We start from the raw sequence: 20,427 nt of genomic DNA, 5'->3' as shown, positions 1-20,427 counted from the left end.
TAATGTCCTCAAAACGTCAGAATGAAAGTCAGTATTGTGAATTGAGCAAGAATGCACAATAAATTATAACCAACAATGGGAGGTTTATGCTGTTCCTCTTCAAATCTTGAGTGGGAAGAATTAGTCAAGAAGTTCAAGCAGGAAATGAGGAGACTAGAAGAACTATATAAAGTCTATAATATTCATGGAAGCTTATAGTATAATCAAAATGGTCCCAAAATGAGGATTTCTTCCGGTGTTTATTTGTACCAGAAATCCCTGCTGCTGACCACAATAACATCCACTGCCACGAAGCGCTCTCTTCCGACTCTCGCTCTGATTTTCTCAACAAATAAAGATAGGACAGACTTCCATAGTACTACAGTCCATTCACTTTGCAACTTTTTAAATGCCATCTAAGCAGTTAAATGTTTCAGCCAGATATTTATTGGTTTAAAAGCACCAAATGTAAGTTATATTTGCTATATTTATTTATTTAGAGCAGGTCTGTCATTATTTCCAGTAGTTAAGGCTTTAAGACAGTTGGGAAGGATCAAACCCACCCCCTCACAGAACTCAGGAAGTCTCATGACCTCACAGGTCCAGCCTTTCCACCAAGCCAAGGATAACAAAACACCAATATAACTTCTGTTCTGAACTGTCAATGCTGAACTCGCTCGAACCTAAGGAAACACTTTTCATTGAAACCTTGATAAGAATCCACTACATGTGGATTGGTAGGGAGTATCAAATATATAAAATGCTTCTCAGATGTCAACAGCGAAGTTAAAAAAAGATCTGACATGAGTTAAATAAGATCTCTGTAACTGGATTAATGCATTTATTTAATAGTCATCTAAAAGTTTGTTGGTTTGACGCAAGTTCATTAATTCCAGTGGCCAATGAGACTCTTTGTGCGACAAAACCGTACAGTTTAATTACTGTATTTTCCCACAACGCCAGAGCAGCATTCAAAGGGAGTTTCTTTCCATCACTCTCAACCACAAAGAACAACAGTTAAATTAATTGAAAGAGAAGGCCGAGCTGTTTAAAGTTTGTGCATTCGGCTAATGCAATTTTCCCAGAGAGAATGAAGTTAAAATTGATTGAATTGATTGATAACAATCTAGCAATTCATAATTAAAATAACAAAGAAATGTCAAGTAACATTGCATTAAACAGGATATTTTGAAGTGGAAAGACTGAAATTGTATTTTCTTGTAAAACGCACACTCTTTGCTTTATTTTTGCACATTCAACATATGTGTCCATTTAAGGTAGCTATCTGTTTCCCCTAGATGTGTTTCGAAGTATTTAATGCAAATCATTTTTCTTGGAAGCGGACATTTTCTGTCTCCCAGCTCATGAAAAACTCAAGCATATTGAGGCAAACTGAAGCACTCAGAGACAGTCTAAAGTACAGTAAAAATACAGATAATAATATAAATAAAGATAATACAGTAAAAATACTGATAATAATAATATTTCAAATATAAAATAACATTTCCTCCACAGTACAGGGGGATTTTGTTTATTTTAATAAAGCATTTTAAAATGTTAAAATAAATGTTTTAATTTCATTACCTTATTAATATTTTGAAACAAATGGTTTTGGAAATGCATTGTTAGCCTCAAGTACCATTGGTGAAATGACCACTGTATGGAAAAAAAATACCACATATAAACTTCCATCTGGAATTGCATCTTCTTCTTCTTCTCGGGAACTGTCACATCTGTATCACAGGAGCACCAGACATACAAGTATCTGAAACAGGAGCCAGGCATCAGGGTGAGACAACAGTCTCTGTGGGGAGTATCTTGATTATCAGGCCTTTGTGTGTAAATGTAGGTAACATGCAGAGTCAGATATCCAGACACAGCAGGAGCTATGAGTCTGTCTGCTGGCTGGAGCTTCTCCTGAGGAGGTGGAGTCCTTCTGATATTGTCATTAAGGCACCCTTAGCGCAAGAAAACAGAAAATACTGATAAAGCAACTTGGGACCCTGGCCACCCACTGGAAAGCACCAGAATGTGCAGAGCACTGAAAATGAGGGCCCTCATTGCCCTGTAAACAGGTGAAGGAAACCTGTTCCTCTCCCATGTGTTTAACTTCTGCCAGGAAGCATGCAATGCAATGCTCGGTACTTTGTCCTGTTTCGTATGTCGTAGAATGCAACATTTTTTTCAAGAGCTGTTTTTTATAGTTGCCTAATAAATATTTTAAGATGTCTTTTTTAGTAGTACTTAAGTAGTGGCTATTCTGTTCCCCATCCAGACAGAGCGGACACAGTGTTCCTCTGGAGAGCTTTATTCGGCATGGCCCGGTATGACCTCATAGGTGTTTCTCAAGGAAATCCCTCTCCCTTCGAGGTACAATGACAGAGTTTCCTGTTTAAGAAAGCAGGATCCGGCTTCTGACTTACACACATTCTCCGCTGCCTTATGTAATTCCAATGCAATTCTATGACTGCTCATGTTTTACTTACTTGTGCATCACATACTCAGGGTTATTTATTTAGTCATACTTGTTTATGTGCCTGTTTGCACGTCAGAATGAAAGAAGAGAACACTGTAAAAGACAATCTCACTCTCAAAACATCATGCATTACAATTATTTATCTCGTGTTTGCGTATCAGGATGAGAAATGGTAGAATAAAAATGCAGCTCTTAAAATAAAACAAGAATTAATGAAGATATGGTTAAGGATACTGGTCTCAGATTACAAGAATATATATAAAAAAAAAATGAATCTTAGAACTGTGATCTAAACAAAATTGATGTTTCAAATAAGTGGTGGAGTAAAAAAATTATTTTGAAATACTGTTTTCAATAAAGATTTTTACAGTAAGTTCACAGTAAAACCTTTATTTTTGTTTGTTTTATTAACTTCACATTTTTAATTATAAGCCCCAAATATATAAAACCATATCAAAATGCTTCTAACTCATAAAAAGAAAGAAATAGTTCTTCACAGAAGTAGTGCTGGTGTCTTGAATTGTGTATTGTTATGTAGCTAACCTAATAGAAAAATTGCGTCACGTTAATGACCTGTGTAGCAATGTCAAAGCACCTTCTGCAAAGCAGTTCATTAAACCTATAAGTGATGCATCAGCAGCCTCAGACGAATGCCAAGACCAGCCCACTTCAGGACGAGTCTTGATCCAGGGCTCAGCTCTCACATCAGCTGTCGGCCGGTTGTGCGAGGACATGAGGGAGAGAGAGAAGGATTTGTCATTTCCAGACTCAGCTCAGTGTTTTGAACTTAAAAGGTAAGCTGCGCTTGTTTACACGAATGCGCGTGGTCACATTTGAATACAGATTAAAGCCAGTTTTGGAGAACTGAGTGTGCAGTATGTAAACTGCGTGGTTTTGCATGGATGCGGACTTTTCGTTTCAGTCACGGACTGGTTCAGGTTTGGTTCGTCCATTTCTCTTAATTCAGCCTGTGGGGTGAGTGAGTAAACGGTGATCTGTTCACGAGGCGCGCGACACTACACTGATTATTGACCGACGTAATTACGCAGAAAATGCTCGAGTCGTGTGATTGTCCGATCACGCTGCAAAACTTTTAAATAACGGTTAATTATTAAACGATAATAAATCGTTGAAAAAATCTAAAAACGCTAAAGTTAACCTTAATTTTATAACCAGGATTTTCCTGTCATAGCAAATTAACTATGCAACTATAAACAGTTTAAATTGCAATAAACGATTACTGGAAATTAACTGTAATTTATTTTTAGAAAACGTTTTATAAAGCAAAAAATCACGACAATCGTGATTACGAAGGAAATGTGTATTTACCACGGTATTTGGCTAAGTATTTTTACAATAATAATGTTCTATATGTAATAGCTTTAGTATTATCAGTAGGCCAACATTTTACACTAACAGATAAAATTCAATAGTTCAAACAGGTTGATATATTAACATTTTTTTTTAATGTCACATGCATCTGATGTCTGTCAAATGTACTTTAGATAAATACTTCATCACTGTTTTATTTGTTGGTAAAATTCTTAACAGCAGTTGCTAGTTTTTTTTTAACAGTACTGTATTTTTTATTTTAGTTTTTTTACAGTTTAGCACTAAATCTAATACTGATACTCAAACACAGTTTACTTTATTGCAAAGTATTTCTGTTTTCCTTCAGTTGTAGAGTACTAATTAAAATCTCCATTTGTTTAGTTAAATTTGACAGCTAGAGCTATTTTTGTTTTTTAACAGTACTGTATTTTTTTTACACTGTACAGACTAATTCTAATCCTGATACTCAAACACAATTTACTTGACCACTTTTTGCACAAGCACTCCGTTGTTTTCTCAGAATTCCTAATCAAATACAGTCAAATCAAAATTTCCATTCATTTAGATAAAAATCGTGCGTCTGTCTACACTAAAATAAAATATTGACCATGAAAGTCTAATTAAACAATTGAAATGGAACATGATAAATGCAAAATATTCAATTGAATATGCATGTTTTTATCTTTTGTTGTTTTACTTTATATGTGTATTTTTTAATATATTCTGTTTATTATTAAATTATGTTTACCCTAATTATTTAACATGAGTTCTACTGCTTTATTTCAGTTCCCTCTGGTGGCCTTTGAGGATATAGCAAAGCGAGTGACTTGAGCAACAAAGACAGAAGTGAATATTTCAGTATAAATGATCCTAAAACACAACAGTGTTGAATCCTCTTAAGAGTTGTTTTATGTGCTTTGTTGGAATATGGCAATAAGAGGGACAACAGAGGAAAGTTGTTAAAGGATCGCAAAAGAAGTGGGAAGAATGGACGCCTCATACGCTGCTAGCGCCGCCGTCGCCCCAACACTGCCAGCGATCACCTCGTCCCCAGGTTACCTGCTCAGAATGTTTCGGGAGTATCAAAGCAACGCCGTCATCGTGGCCCATTACAACTTCACCGGAAAGCTGAAAGAGAACAAATACCGGGACGGACTGAAACCCGAGGCCATTGTGTTTCTCATCATCTGTCTTCTCATCGTGGCGGAAAATGCCATTGTTTTGGTGGCAATATGGAAGAACAAAAAATTCCACATGCCTATGTACTACCTGCTGGGCAGCTTGACGCTCTCTGACTTGCTGGCGGGCTTCACCTACATGGTGAACATCCTGACTTCGGGCGCAAACACTCTCAAAATGACTCCAGTGCTGTGGTTTCTTCGAGAAGGCGGCGTGTTCATCACACTTTCTGCATCTGTCATCAGTCTCCTCGCTATAGCTATCGAGCGGCATGTCACGATGGTCCGGATGAAGCCGTATCAAGGGGCCAAGCGTGGCCGAATGTTCGGTTTGATTGTTGCGAGTTGGGTTCTTTCGGTGCTCCTCGGCATTCTCCCAATCATGGGCTGGAATTGCATAGGAAACCTGACCGAATGCTCCACCGTCTTGCCTCTTTACTCCAAGAGCTTCATCCTCTTCTGCATTACCGTGTTCAGCTTGGTTCTGATGTCCATCGTGGTGCTGTACGTGCGCATCTTCCGCATAGTCAAGTCCAACACCCAGCGGCCAGGCTGCAGCCCTCAGCGCAAAGGTCTGGCCAGGAAGTCCCAGAAGTATCTGGCTCTGCTGAAGACGGTCACCATCGTTCTCGGGGTCTTCATCGCCTGCTGGTCGCCTCTCTTTGTGCTCCTTCTGCTGGACTTCGGCTGCCCCGCTCAAAGCTGCGAGGTGCTGTTCAAGGCAGACTACTTCTTGGGTATCGCCATGATTAACTCGCTCCTAAACCCCATCATTTACACCCTAACTAGTAAAGATATGCGGAGAGCCATTCTGAGACTGGTCTGCAGCTACTGTCTGATATCAAAAGATGGAGAGGTGAAGAAGTTTGGCATGTCTTTCCTGGACTGTAGCACTAGTAAGGCTGAGGTGCCGTCACAAAGGCTGGAGAACCTGGAGACGACGGTCTCCTCGGGGCACTTCACACAAGCCACAATTAAAGCGATCTACCCGAGGATATTGAAGAGCTGAGTATGCATCAAGTACAAGCTGACAATGCAAGTCTTAATGGACAGTTCAGCTTCTCCTGGGTCAGGTTGAATATTTATAAAACCGCCAAATGGACAAGTATGAGGAGCTTGGAAATGAATCCAGGAGACGTTGGATGAGATGGAACTCATAAATGTTGTTTTGGACTTTAGAGCCGAAGACTTGGTTTCCTCCACATGCATTGAAGCAAACCACGAGGCTACCAGAGAACAAGGTAGACCAGACAAGAGGATCGTCTCTTTATTTTACTGTGATAAAAACCAGTGTTTAAAATGGATTGTCTGAGGGTCAGGCTTGCAAGAATTATGGTGGCTTTTTAAAAATAGGATTTTAAGCAGCAAAAAACAAGCAGTTTTGCAGCTGAAGTGAGCAAGTGTAATGGATTGTGCAAATATGCTTTGAAAAGAACTCTTCTGATGTTATACGAGACTCGTATGAACTTTTTTTCAGAATTTGTGGTTAAAAAAAAGACAAAGAAAATGACAGGTTGATGCCTCCACACACAAGCATGCTAGTCCTCAGGCATTTTAAGAGCACATGTGCATGCAAATAAAAACTACAAGGCAAGTGACTATTTTTAATTTGTAAGATGTTTCCTCTTATATTGGTATTTCGGGAAGTACTGTTTTCATGTTTAAGCTCCCCTTAACCATTTAACCAAGTATGCTATACTTGTCTTTATTTGCTTATTCAGTAAATATAGTTTCAACTGACATAAGGTGGCACAAGCTATATATTGTACATTTTATAAATATTGTAACAGTTTTTATGTTGTTTTACGGAGTGGCATCATTTATCTGTAGCAGTCTGCAGTGATGAAAACAGCACTGACATTCAAGCAATATTGCATTTCTGTAAAACTGTGTACGGAAAAAGATGCATTTGTATGTGTTTACATGTATTTCGTTGATCCTAAATTATGAGCCTTAAAAACAAATCTTTTATTAAGTGCATTAATTAAAAGTGTTTGCTATTTGTTTAGTTTTGTGTAGTTTGCTTCTATAGATCACATTTCAGCTCTGCCCTTTGTTTCCCAATACAGATAATAGAGACTGAAACAAATATACACATATATATATATATATATATATATATATATATATATATATATATACATAAATCCATCCACTGTTATATCATAAGAATAGTTATTAAACAGCAAATGCATGAACCTAAATGGTTAAGATGCATCCGAGAATTTGAAAACAATGCTCTCAGAGTGAGTCTAGCTGATTTCCAGTTGCTTCAATCACACTCAACCACATGTTAACCAAGCATAAACTAAACTATATTGTGGTTTCATCCTTTCACATGAGCCACACACAGAATTTTTTCTCACCATTCTGTTTTTGCAAAAAACCCCTGCAGAAAAAAAGATCATAAGCTCGTGCCAGTCCGGATGTTTATCAAAGCTGAAATGGCATGTCTGCACCTCAAGGGCATGATGTGACTCATTTGTGAAGTTAAACGACCAAAGGTTAAACTGGTCACGCACACAGAGTAAGATGACTAGGCTTCTGAAGGAATACCCAAGCTTCTACACTGACAGATATTAAACAGTCAAATTAGAAATAGTGAAAGTATTGTAGTGAAAGTACAGAAAGAAAAAATGAGCGGGGGAAGAGGTGACTTGTAAAAACCTGTGGGAAATTAAATAAAAATCATTCTGGAGGAAAATTAAATCATATCTTAATATATATGCTATATGAAACATCATCACACTTTATTTTTAAAAACATCTATTAAATAATTAAAATTAACCTTAGGCAGGAGTCATAATCTGATTTATTAATTATCTATCCAAATATATGCACATCTTAAAAAACAACAACAACAATGAACAAACATATCACTACCGTCTCTCCATGGTTTCAGTTAAAAGGTTTTTCTTTTTTTTTAATGTCAATAAATCCTATTAGGATTTTGTCTGCCAGCAAAAAAAAAAAAAGTACAATAAAAGCAACTTTGAAGGATTAAGAAAACCAAGACTGAAACAAAAAAGCAGTACGAACAAACAAAAAAAGAAAAACAGAAAGAGAAGCTCGCTTTCATGTTAATGCAAGTTACAACCCATCTACTCCTATCTTCTGAAATATTTTGCATGTCCTTTTTACAGAAACAATTTTTCTTTGCCCTTTTTTCAGAAGTCCTGAGAAATCTCCCTCTAAATTAGTATTCAAAACGAGTACTTAATCTCATTACAACATTTTCAAAAACTGATTTTAAATTTCGTAGGAAATTCCCTGCTCTATGGAAACAGCAGGTGAGCCGTTTAACAAAGAGCAAATTATAACACCAAATGCAATTCTAGTAACGCAAAACATGCATTTTCAGGCTGTGAGGGGAACTTTGTGAATGCACAGTGACATCTTGTGGTGTGTGATGCAAAGGGGGCAACTTTATTAACAGAATAACAAGACACATGCATATATATATATACATAGGCATAAAAACAATTGAGCTAACAGTGTGCATGTGCACCAGCTCTACCATTCAGTATTAACCAGGCTCCACAGGTCATCGCTGATCTCACAGGGCGAGCGGGTGGATGTGTCTATGTTGATGGGGGTTGCCACATCCGCACCGTAGTGAACTGTCAAGAGACAAAAGGCATTTCATACGGTCTAGAATATGAAACTCTTATGTTCATCATCATCATCATCATCTACAGTAAATGTGTCAGGATTACCTCCCCTCAGGATGTGTGGCTCTGTGTCCACCTCCAGCTTGATCTTGGTTACTTTAAAGTAGAGCTGAGCGACGTATCTAAATCAAGCGAGCAGCACAACAACACAAAACAGACTTTTTTGAGGGGACATGATTTCAAAGCAATCTGGCAAAACATTGACTTATAGTCATCAACGTATTACTAACTTCATGACTTCTGCATTCACTTCTGACTTGTTAAAGTTTTTCCATTTAAAAAATCATAAAGATTGCACTTAATAAGCAATTTATAACTATGACATATCTTATATACTCTGTGCAACAATTCCAGGTATTTTCAGTTTTCAATGAACCTCGTGATACACTCTTCTGTTCAAAAATTATCAGGGGGTCAAAGAAATCAGTACTTTCATCAAGAATGAATTAAATTGATCAGAAGTGACAGTAAAGACATTAGTAGTGTTCCAAAAGATCTCTATTTTTAAATGAATGGGAAACACTTTATTTTAGAGTTTTTTAACTAGTTGATTATTAGCATGCATATTACTAGAATATTAGCCATTTATCAGTACTAATGAAACACATGTTAATGTCTTGTTCTACATCGCTTATCCAACCCAATACCTAAACTTAACAACTATCTTACTAACTATTGATAAGCAGCAAATTAGGGATTTATTGAGGGGAAAGTTGTAGTTAATAGTCAATAAGTGTTCCCCTATTCTAACGTGTTACCAATAAATGCTGTTCTTTTTGAACTTTTTTATTCCTGAATGCTGAAAAAGCATCTCAGTTTTTTTTTTCCAACATGCATAATAATAAGAAATGTTTGTTGAGCAACAAATTGGCACATCAGAATGATTTCTGAATGATCATGTGACACTGAAGACTGGAGTTATGATATGGAAATACAGCTTTGATCACAGAAATATCTATAAATATATTTTTAAATATAATAAAACGGAAAACAGGTTCTTTAAATGGAAATCATATTTTACAAAATTACTGTTTTTACTGTGTTTAGATCAAATAAATGCAGTCTTATTGAGCATTAATAAATAAATCCAGCTCAGTGCTTGCTTACATGGCTGAAGGAATGACCTCAGTTGTGTCCTCATCCACTTCCTGTTGCAGAGTTTGAATTTCCTGCTCAGTTTCTCGGAGTCTTTCCAACTCCTTCTGCAAGAATCTGACCCATGTGTTAAGGAAAGAACAGTAAACCACCAAAAATCGGCAAATGTGTGTACCTCACACTGAAATATGAGTTTTATATACAGCACATAAATGCACACATCTGTACATTAACCTACTGATCCTGACGTATATTACTTTATTGTTTTAATTTTATATTAGGGATAGTTAGTTTTAATGTAAATGTTCTTTCTGTTCTCTTGTGTTGTATGCATGTACCCAGAAAACCACAACAAATTCCTTGTGTGTTTGCGCACTTGTATAATGAGAGGTCTCAGGGGAAACATCATACTGAAGGATACTCCTGCTCTGAGTCCAGGATTTGGCTTTTGGAGAGGCTCCGCTGTACCTCCTGCTCCATCCTCTCGATCTCCTGCGCCATCTGACTCTTCTGCCGCTCCAAATCCAGAAGCTTCTGGCCCACCACTTCCTCTGCATGCACGAGATCTTTAAAAAGAAGAAATGTTACGTTTAATTATTGTATTTTGTAAGTTAATATAAAGTAGTAATCTAGAAGTTAGAACGAGTGGTAAAGTAATACCGTTTAAGAGCTCGGTTGTGGTCTTCTTGGTCTTGATGTGGTGGTCGAAGAACTCCTGCAGCTTCTCTCTCGCTCCTCGAAGCACGCTCTCTGCCTTACTGCTCTTGATGAACTCGATCAGTGCTTCCCCTGACTTCTCAAGGTCATCGTCATGCATCGCATCGTTCTGGGACATGTCTGCATTAATAACGCCTCTGCAGAAGAATGCAGCACATACGGAGGTGAAGCTGTATGCCACGACAGAGCATTTGTTCATTTTGCAGATACTTTCACCAAAAGCGCCTTACAAATGAGGAACAACGCAAGCAATGGCATATTTATCCGAATTCATAGTGTACAGCTAATGCCACATTAAAAAAAGATTAGTAAACAATCTAAAGCAGTGGTGAAATACTGAAAATATAGATATGAATAAAAAAAAGGATAAATATTTAGTCAATGCATTTTAACTGGACGTCAAAAACTGAAATATTTCACAGTTATTTAACAGTTTTGCTGTATATTTAAGGTATTCTTCTGTGCTAAACAATGATATTTTTATTTTTAAACCAACATTAAGAGTTCATGCCAGCATTTTCACTGGCACCAAACTACCAGTTTTTATTTTCAGCAATGCTTTTTTTTTTCTTTTCTTTTTTCAGAAATATTAATATTTTTTATTAAAAGTCTCATTCATCTATAGCTATAACCTTTTTTATTTTTCATTCACCAGTCAGTTTTTAGATTTCAGGCTATTTTTAGCCAGACTTTGTACAAAGATGATTCTCAACTATGTTATGAAATAAATAACAGAATGATATTATATACTGCTGTATGGAATATGTGCATAAAATGTCCATAAATTGTTTTTCCCAGTCTATACAATGTATCTATACATTGCATCTAATTTGCATATTACTATGTTCTTGGGGCAAACCATAATGATAAAGAAGTGTAATTATGAGAGTAATAACTTGGCATTTTCATAACATTTTTCATAGGAATATTGATCTATAATTTCTTTTCCTATTGACTTGTGTCTCTCCCAAGATGTCTGATTAACATGCTGATGCTTGTCCTGGTGTCCTCTACAGAAAACACATGAAATTGATGAGTGGTTTCGTAAAAAAAAGACATATCCCTATTTGAAACCCCATAACAAACAGATGTTTGTTTATGAAAAACAACTTTTAAATTAGCCACATTTAAATGATAATTTCAAAACATGATCATATTTCCCTAATAGTGCTAACTTTGATCATTCTGTCAGAATCATTGAAGTTTAAACACTGTGAGTGTTTATGATCAAAGCTCCAAACAGTTGACATCTCTAAAACCCAGGACAGGACACATCACATTACACATTCAACAAAACCTCTTTTAAACCGAAAACAACTGCGAATCAGTAGCTGTATTAGCTGTTAAAGTATATAGTCTGATATAAAAGGTTTATTATAACAAATATTAAAAATAACGTTACAGGCTGTAACAAACATAACATGATCTCAAAATAAAACTGCCTAAAACAAGCAAACGATAACGCCTCCACAAATACATTATTTATGGATTTAGTCGATGTCGCGCTTCAGAACACTAACAAATAACACTTATTAAGAATATATAGAATATAGAGCTTTATTGTGATATATTTAAGAGTAAATAGTCTCACCCAACACACGCGTTGTTTATCCGGATTTCAAACTGGCGGCTGCTTGGCGCGCTTTCCAGAAACGCGCCTGAATAAGAAACCAGCTTGAGTAATTCAAGCTTTTGTTTCCACTTAATCGTGATCATTATTTTAATACGTTTAATTATATATAAAATCAACAATGTTCTCTTCTAAACTATTTAAAAATCATTTTATATATTATAGACGTTAGAATTGCGATCAGGCAACTGTCTGAGATACCTAAATAGCGCTTGTCAAAAACAAAAGTCCAAAGCGATATAAATTTTAAGTTTATCATCCCTAATCAAATTGCGTTTATTTTTTATTATGACTTAAAAATAAATAAAATAATGAATTAACCAGTAATACATGAACATCAAGTTTATAATTAACCTGTTAACTGCCACCGGCCCCCTACATTTACTTCACTATATTACAATTAAATCCTAATCTAATTATGACAAACTACATATCGTTGGAAAGGTCTAAGACTCCTAAATAGATGTTTTAGCAGTTTTTGTTGTTAAAAATAAACAGAAGTTCTGTCCTTTGTTAAAAAAAAGTTATTCTTTGTTGCCTTTTTCTCATCATCAGAGATTATATATAACTTGAAAAATTAACATATCAAAAATCATCAAATCGTTTGAAACCCATTTTAAAATCAAAATTGCATTATCATGAAAATGGTCCATCAAAATCATGTTACGAAATGTTTTCAGTCATGAATTATAAAAATGTAGGTTTGGATCATGCACTTTCAAGTCTATGTTCAAAAATGTGAGTGACAGTTAAGAGGTAAATGCCTTTTAATCTGAAACGTCTTTATTGATTTGAAAAGAACATGTTTTCTCTTTGAATCAACAAGAGTTTCATAGATTGTAATGTTTCTATGATTGCAATTGAAAATTTAGATAAAGTCCAGGCTATCTCCATCAAAACTCAGTAATTAAGTCTTGACAACTATAATGTAATGTTTTTCAACTTTCCGTGTAACACATAAAATGAAAAGTAACGTGAAAGAAATATATGTATTTTTATTACAACTTTTTATTTAGATTTTTTTTTAAGAACAAAGCTAAAAATCATTCATGAAACAATGACGGACCAGATACTTTCAACATTCAAGCAATGTATCACAATTAGAAAGCCTATTATTTCATGGTTTCTGGTCCCTCGTGAAAAACGAAAAAAAAAAAAAATCAATATGCCAAACACAAACTCAAAACGGTTCACTGTTTGCTCTTCTTCTGCTGCTTCTCCTTCTTCTCCCGCTCTTTCCTCTTCTGTCTGTACAGCTCTCTGAAGTGCAGTCTCTTTGGATTCAGCCCGTAGGCTTTGAGTCTCTGTCTGCTGAACTCTCTTCCGGCCATCTTCACCGTCATGGACCTGGAAAGTAAGCGCCCGCCCCTGTTCCTCATTTTCTTTTTAGGCCATTGAGGTTTTCCAGTCCTTTCCTTGGCCACCTTCTCTTTCTTGGTTACGGCAGACTCCTCCTCCTGCTTAATCTTTTTCTTAGGAACCAGGAACTCCTCATCCTCCCCTTCATTCTGTCCAGTGACTTCTCTGAGGTCCTGGACATCTGTTTTGTCTTTGACGCTTTCAGATGCATCTTCTGTCAGATCCTGCTTCTCCATCTCGACCTCTGACATCTTTAGACGATCCCTTCTCTTCTTACCTACCTTCCCCTTGGGCTCCGTCAGCTCCTCCTCACCTTCGTTCCTGTGTGAAGAAGTACAAACACTCGTATGAGGGTGAATACGATTCATAGAAAAGATTTGCAAATGCGAAGCTAAGGTTTAATTTGTGTGAGGTTCATGCACAGATAGTTTCATGAATATGATGTTTAATAAAGCAACACTCACTTGTTATACAAAGACACAAACACTTGCTCTTTCTTCTTGTTATTCCGTGCTTTGATCTGGAAGTTCTTCACATCACATAGCTCCTCCCTCTCTGACCTAAACAAGGAGAAATGTTGCAAAACCTTTCACTATCAGCCTATCAGTATCATATATCTTCCAGAACTTGACTATAGCTCCAGGCTGATTTGTATCCCTCACAAAACTACTGTGTGATACCTGTACATGCAGGTCTTCCTCAGCGAGCACCAGCGGTTCAACTCACTTTCGTCTGCTTTCAGGATCTATGGGACGAGGTTCAGTTGAGAATAACAAGGAAATATTAGCCAGATGATTTTTGAGAAGGTCTTTTTTTTCTAAATAAGATACCATTAAATAAATGGCCACACAGACTATTTAAATGAATTCATGCAAAATTCTAAACTGTAATATTGTGCAATATTATTACAATTTAAAAGAACAGTTTTCTATGTTTATATATTTTGAAATATCATTTATTCTAGTGATATTAAAGCTGTATTTCCAGCATCATTACCCCAGTCTTCAGTGTCACATGATCTTCAGAAATCAGTCTGATATGATGCTCAAGATACATTTCTGATTATTATCAATGTTGAAAACAGTTGTGCTGCTTAATATTTCTGTGGAAACTATAATATATATATTTTTTCAGAATTCTTTGTTGAATAGAAAGTTTTAAAAAAACAGTATTTATTTGATATTTTAATTTTTTTGTAACAAATTTAACTTTTGATCAATTTAATGCATCCTTGCGGCAAAAAAAAAAAAAATCATATTGACCCCAAACGTTTAATAAGTAGTTTATAAATATATATAAAATAATAATGCAACACAGTTATTATTACTAAAATAATACTAATGACAAAAGTAGGTAGCTGATTGATAAGCATATAAAAATATTGGCACATATGTTCCTCATGCACTACTAATGAAAGATTAAGTTAAAATGCCAGAGTGGACGTGGAGCTCAAACACACCGCTCTCAAATCCTCTCTAATCTAAATCACATTCAGTGCAGGTCTGCTCAGAGAGAAGATTTCTGTCCTCAGACCCTGGTCAGAGTTATTCCCAGAGGAACAGCAATACCAGGTCAGACACAATCACTCATCAGCACAGATTCAGGAGATGATCAGCATCCAGGGGCGCGAGTGCTGCTCGTAGCTCCTCACCTCATCCGTGGTCAGCCCGAAGTCATTCTGCACAACCTCTCTATAGCGAAACCTGCAGGGCAAGTCATCAATGATGTCCTCATAATCCAGTTTATAGTACTCGTCCAGATACTGCTCGAAGGTTTTCTCCTCTGGAAACACGACATGAGTTCAGGACGACACCATTGGTTATACATGATCACAGAAGTGTAAATGTGGGCGGAGTTTTCTCTCTGTCTGACCAATGACAGACAAAGGCCCCGAATATACACCTAACACTCACTTGGATCAAAAACTGGCTTGTTTTTGGTGATGATCTCTGCAAAGTGGGACTTCTTCCTCTTCTTTCCCATTAGAGGGGCATCCTCTTTGGTCTTCTTTTTCCTCTGCTCTCTCTCTTTCTTTCTCTTCTTTTTAGAAACGGGCTGTTGACTCGGGTCATAGTCGGCATCCATCTACCCAAGAGATTTCAGGTGTGTGAACAGGGGTTCAGTGCTGCATTGGTCTTGTGCATTACGTATAAGAAACGGTCTTACTATAAAGTCAGGATCTGCACAGTTGGGCTCACAGTCTTCCTCTGCAGCATAATCTTCCTCATCTCCATACTCGTCCTCGTTTTCCTCTTTACCGCCCCACGTGTCCCAGTTCCAGTTGTCTACAAAACACAACATGTTCAAATCACAAAAGCTCCCAACACTTTGGGATCAGTAGGACGTTTCTGAAAGAAGTCTCTTTCGCTGACCAAGGCTGCATTTGTGTTTTCTACTTTAATGTATTTTAAAATGTAATTGTGAAGCTGAATATTATAAGGCTAGCATGTGCGCACATCCATCGAAGAGACACGATGTTACCTGCTAAATCATCGTCATCATCAAACTGCGGTTTCTCTTCCTCGTTCTCGCCATAATATTCATCCCCAAAGAACTTCTGCACATGAGAATGAAGACTATTCAAATGCAAGCTAGCACGTGCAGCTCAACAGGTATAAAGCAATTATTTCCTCCGAGGCTCATCACGGACCGCTCCTGTCAGGAGGTTTCGCTCCAGTCACTGATCAGACTCACCTGCATGAGTTGGTCGTGTTGCTGAGGGTTAAAGTCTCCCTCCAGGTCGACGTCATTGAAGGCCAGCTTCTCATTTCCCGTCAGCTCCTGCAGTTTCTTCAGTTTGTCCATGATCTCTGCTCGCTTCAGGTTCTTCAGCTCCTTCAGCTGCTGCTGCTTCTGCTCCTTCTCCTACAGGACACGTTAGGGATACGAATGGTAAGGAATTACCGTATTTTCCGGACTATAAGTCGCACTTTTTTTTCATAGTTTGGCTGGTCCTGCGACTTATAGTCAGGTGCGACTTATCAAAATTTATTTGACATGAACTAAGAGAAATGAACCAAGAGAAAACATTACCGTCTCCAGCCACCAGAGGGCGCTCTATGCTGCTCACTGTAGTCTACACTGAAGACATAGAGCGCCCTCTCGAGGCTGGAGACGGTAATGTTTTCTCTTGGTTCTTGGGTCTAAATAAATGCGACTTATATGTTTTTTTCTTCATCATGACGTATTTTTGGACTGATGCGACTTATATTCTCGGGTGCGACTTATAGTCAGAAAAATACGTTAAACAATTCTGGTTCTCAATCCTCTTGACGGCTCCTTGGTTCACCCCAAAAAATGAAAAAGTACTGATGCTGTTTGGTCACATGTACAGATGTACAGTAGCTGTTGAATAATTTGTTGTTTAAAGTTAGTTTTTTTTAAGGAAATGTATACCTTTATTCAGCAAGGACACATTAAACTGATCAAAAGTGACGTGACTTTTACTTTGTTACGACCGATTTCTATTTCAAATGTGTTCTTTTCCGATTTCTGTTAAATAAGGAATCCTGAAAAAAGTAGTATGGTTAGTTTACCTTTTCCTTCCTCTCTTTCACCTCCTCTCTCTTCCTCTTTCTTCGGTCGTCTTTGCTTCGGACAGACGTGGCGATATTGCGAGGATATGTTTTGATCTGTGGAGGAACAGTGGTTTGATGGGTAATGTAGCCCTTGTGGCCATAAAGCAAAGCCGTTAATGACAAATCAGGCCGATGTTGACGTCCTTTTACCTTTCCGGCATCGGGCTCCTCAAAGCGGAAGTTGTAATGCCTCTCGAAGTCTTCCTGTTTATGCAGGAATGATTCTCCTTCTTCCTCCGAGTCATCCACATCATCCTGCATCATCTCGTTATAGGTGGGGATCCTAAAGACATGCACACAAACAGAGACACAAGAGAGTAAGATTAAGATGCAAGAATGCATTAAATGCCCCTCTTTTGAACTTTCTATTGATCAAATGATCCTGTAAAAAACCGAGCTCACATTTAAAAGGCTATTTATTCATGCACGCTCATCTAAACCCACCTATGCTCTTCATCCTCCTCCAGGTAGCCCTTGTTGAGCATGTAATCTCGCAGGAAAGACTCTTTCTCGTCCAGCTCAGGGTTGTTCCAGTAGTCGCGCAGGTATTTCTGGATCAGAAAAGAGCAAGAATGAGGAATACATTTAGTTATGCACCGTTCCGTCAATAAAACACCTTAAAAACGATGCAAAACACTGACCATGTCCTTAACGTCCTCCTCCCCGTCCAGCTCCGCCTGTCCCTTCAGCCACTCCACATAGTCCGCTTCTTCTTTGTCCTTCAGAAAGCAGGAAAAGACAAGCACAAAGACAAGGTTTATGATCGGATACTGTTTTAATCTACACGGTTAGCTGTTCTCCTTCTTGACTGCATTTGTACAGAAGACGATATCAACCCCAGCACCTTCTCCTCTTGTGTTTTGGTTCTCCGTGTCAGCAGCTGTTCATCATCATCACTGTCACCGTCATCACTGTCTCGCACAAACTTTCGGAAACTGCCAAATCAAGAGAAACATTGTAAAGCTATCCTTAAAAAGGAACTGTTCACCAAAATATGCCTGTCTTTCCATACAGGAGAGAAGTCATACAGATTTGGAAAACTACGTGATGGAGAGTAAATGATGCCTGATTTTCATTTTGTCTGAACTATTCCTTTAAAATCAACAGATAAATCACACAGAGCCAGCTAAGTTATTGTATAGTATAAGTTATGAATGGATAATGGACTTCTCAAGCTCCAACCTAGCGTTAAACATCCTACCTTTCCTGTAGTTCCTTCTGTTCCTGGATATAAGTGGGAGATGCAGCTCTCTGTAATACAAAGCCAAACATATTGTCAAGTTATATGTTAGTTGTAAAGCCATTTCAGATACTGAAGAAGCCACTTTGATGAGTGGAGAAACATCTGAAATAAAACCCATTTCCATTTGAGTGTCATTCCTAAAATGTCAAGATCCTGAAAACACTTCTTCACAGACCCTTTGACATCCAAATACTAACTTAAACGAAACACCAAACTGCATTCACAACCCATTTTACTTCTGCAATATAACATTTCAACATAAAACAATATTCAACAACAACAAAAACAGTTCTGAAGTAATGCATATTAAAACATGTTGGCCAGTGCACTTACACACATTTTATTAACTCTTAAAATCCACTCAAAAACTATAACTTGAGAAATTTAATTAAATAATATTGAAAGGTATTTTTAATTTGGAATACATAAGTGCACACATGAATTGTACACAATACGTTTATGAAAGATATATGAAATAAAAAGAGTCACTTTTCAGTGACAAATTTGACATTTTGGGTGTAATTACCTCCTGCATCTTTCTGGAGACTTCTTCATCAGCACTGTCATCCTCATCATCATCATATTTTCTAAAATTGATTGCATTCGGTTAAATTACACAAACAATCTGATCACAAATTTGATCGTTTCTAAACAGATGATTTCCTCTTACCCTCCTCTCTCCAGGACCACTTTCCTCTCATAGTCCTTCAGGAACATGGGTTTCTCTGCCTTTCTGGAAGTGGACGGCTGATCATCGCTGCCTGATCCAGAAGCTGTTATCAAGACATTTCACAGAGTATGAAAAGAGTACTGTCTCAACCTGACATGTTTTTAATAGGAGTAGAAAGCATGATTCATACGGTCTTCTGTGTAGAATGTGGCATCTTTCTGATAAATCTTCGGATCTTTCTTCTTCAGCAGTGACAGCGTTCTGTAAAAATCCCTGTCCAGCTTCGGGTCCAGCTCCTATAAATTCATTCATCAAAGTATTAAACATGGAAATCTGGGTGTAAAGTTGGCTAATGGTTTAGAAACTGGAAAGAGAATATGTTACCACTTCACTCTCATCAGAGTCAGAGTCGGAGGAGTCCGATGAGTTCTCCTTCTCCTGGTCTCCGAAGCGGTCCTTCACTGGAACATGTGGCATAAACACGATGATTTAGCTTTAATTTGGCAGATTTAACAAAAAACAAATGCATGATTGCCTGTATGACACAATTAAGAGGTTTGTGGGACGTCATGTTTTGTTCACTGCCTCAAAACACACTGTCAGTGAAAGTGCTACCTACATTGTTCTTTGATACTGTAAAATATAGACAGATATATAAAACAAGCGTATTAGTTTATTAACATTTGTGGATATTAAGAAAAGCTTTACTGTTAGTAAATATGACAATTTGACCGTAATTATGATTACCATGTTGATTTTTTTTTTTATCTAATTAACTTTAAAAATATTAAATATATGCAACATTACTTGATGTTAATCTTTATAAAAATAACTTGGACCCTTGGACAACACACATACAAAAGTAAATCATAGCACGTTTGATGTTTAAGATCGATATAGGAGTAACGTTAATTTAACATATAAAACATACACATTGTGTTATTAAAAGGCGGATTATTCATATTTAAGTCTGTAGTAAACAGCTCGTGCTTGTGTTTCTAATGTTAACTTACGTCTCTGTAGTTCTTCTTTCTGACGATATTTCTCATATTTTTCTGCGAACTTCGTATTAATCTTGAAGTCCGACATGATCGATTTCAACGATGATTTGCAATCAAATTAATATCTCAATAATTCAAACTCTCATGTCGGACATACTGCTTTGCAGCGCCGCATGGGCAAGTGACCTATGACCCTCCTACGTCATAGAGTTCGTAGTTCAAATAGCTCTTTTCAACAAAGTTAACATTTTTTTTCTTTGTAGAAATTAAAACTGTCCAATTTTCTCAGATTTATATGGTTTATTGTAATATTTTTGGGATAAAAACGTGCGTCTTTGTTCGTCCACGTGACCTCGTCGTGGAAATGCGGGGTCCTCGTTCAGTCAGACCTCTAGAGGGCAGAATATCATGGAAATAAAAAAAAGTTGGTCTGAAATTTGGTATTTTGAACTCGTTATAATGAATAATAATAAAAACAATAACTATTATTAATATTAT

General features: G+C 37.0%; 3 protein-coding genes and 1 non-coding gene across 4 annotated transcripts; 1 reads left to right on the top strand and 3 right to left on the bottom strand.

Annotated features, from left to right (window-relative positions):
• The first annotated feature begins 3,081 nt into the window (after positions 1-3,081).
• On the top strand, positions 3,082-6,973 carry LOC127945092 (sphingosine 1-phosphate receptor 1-like). The gene is made up of 2 exons (XM_052541670.1): positions 3,082-3,249; positions 4,574-6,973. The coding sequence occupies exon 2, from the start codon at positions 4,775-4,777 to the stop codon at positions 5,972-5,974; it is 1,200 nt and encodes a 399-aa protein (XP_052397630.1). The 5' UTR covers positions 3,082-3,249; positions 4,574-4,774; the 3' UTR covers positions 5,975-6,973.
• Positions 6,974-8,362: 1,389 nt separating this feature from the next.
• LOC127945100 (kinetochore protein Spc24) lies at positions 8,363-12,188 on the bottom strand. Its single transcript, XM_052541678.1, has 6 exons — positions 12,040-12,188; positions 10,392-10,585; positions 10,153-10,297; positions 9,744-9,848; positions 8,682-8,758; positions 8,363-8,585 (listed from the first exon to the last, which is right to left on the bottom strand). Exons 1-6 carry the CDS (start codon positions 12,162-12,164, stop codon positions 8,479-8,481), a joined length of 753 nt encoding a protein of 250 aa, XP_052397638.1. The 5' UTR covers positions 12,165-12,188; the 3' UTR covers positions 8,363-8,478.
• Positions 12,189-13,068: 880 nt separating this feature from the next.
• Positions 13,069-20,131, bottom strand: kri1 (KRI1 homolog). Its single transcript, XM_052541657.1, has 19 exons — positions 19,942-20,131; positions 19,313-19,389; positions 19,119-19,224; positions 18,929-19,031; positions 18,785-18,845; positions 18,217-18,266; positions 17,860-17,950; positions 17,657-17,734; positions 17,460-17,566; positions 17,166-17,298; positions 16,974-17,069; positions 16,132-16,302; positions 15,919-15,994; positions 15,604-15,722; positions 15,351-15,522; positions 15,089-15,219; positions 14,118-14,182; positions 13,902-13,997; positions 13,069-13,758 (listed from the first exon to the last, which is right to left on the bottom strand). The coding sequence occupies exons 1-19, from the start codon at positions 20,015-20,017 to the stop codon at positions 13,269-13,271; spliced, it is 2,298 nt and encodes a 765-aa protein (XP_052397617.1). The 5' UTR covers positions 20,018-20,131; the 3' UTR covers positions 13,069-13,268.
• On the bottom strand, positions 14,940-15,035 carry LOC127966363 (Z30 small nucleolar RNA). Its single transcript, XR_008155602.1, has one exon. It is a non-coding gene; the product is annotated as a Z30 small nucleolar RNA (small nucleolar RNA).
• Positions 20,132-20,427: the final 296 nt, after the last annotated feature.

The sequence above is a fragment of the Carassius gibelio genome, chromosome A3 (assembly GCF_023724105.1).
Source record: "Carassius gibelio isolate Cgi1373 ecotype wild population from Czech Republic chromosome A3, carGib1.2-hapl.c, whole genome shotgun sequence".
In the NCBI taxonomy this organism is placed as follows: domain Eukaryota; kingdom Metazoa; phylum Chordata; class Actinopteri; order Cypriniformes; family Cyprinidae; genus Carassius; species Carassius gibelio.
Note: the sequence above shows the minus strand (reverse complement) of the source record. Positions and strands in the feature narration are given on the sequence as shown.

Excerpts from the sequence above, each read along its gene's own strand:
- LOC127945092 (XM_052541670.1), top strand. The coding sequence starts at position 4,775 with ATGGACGCCTCATACGCTGCTAGCGCCGCCGTCGCCCCAACACTGCCA.
- LOC127945100 (XM_052541678.1), bottom strand. The coding sequence starts at position 12,164 with ATGATCACGATTAAGTGGAAACAAAAGCTTGAATTACTCAAGCTGGTT. Across the intron at positions 9,849-10,152 it reads ATCCTGGACTCAGAGCAGGA|ATTCTTGCAGAAGGAGTTGG; the intron begins GTATCCTTCAGT and ends CACATGGGTCAG. Across the intron at positions 8,586-8,681 it reads GCCACACATCCTGAGGGGAG|TTCACTACGGTGCGGATGTG; the intron begins GTAATCCTGACA and ends GTCTCTTGACAG.
- kri1 (XM_052541657.1), bottom strand. The coding sequence starts at position 20,017 with ATGTCGGACTTCAAGATTAATACGAAGTTCGCAGAAAAATATGAGAAA. Across the intron at positions 17,567-17,656 it reads AGGAGGACGTTAAGGACATG|AAATACCTGCGCGACTACTG; the intron begins GTCAGTGTTTTG and ends TTTCTGATCCAG. Across the intron at positions 14,183-15,088 it reads TCGGGCTGACCACGGATGAG|ATCCTGAAAGCAGACGAAAG; the intron begins GTGAGGAGCTAC and ends CTCGTCCCATAG.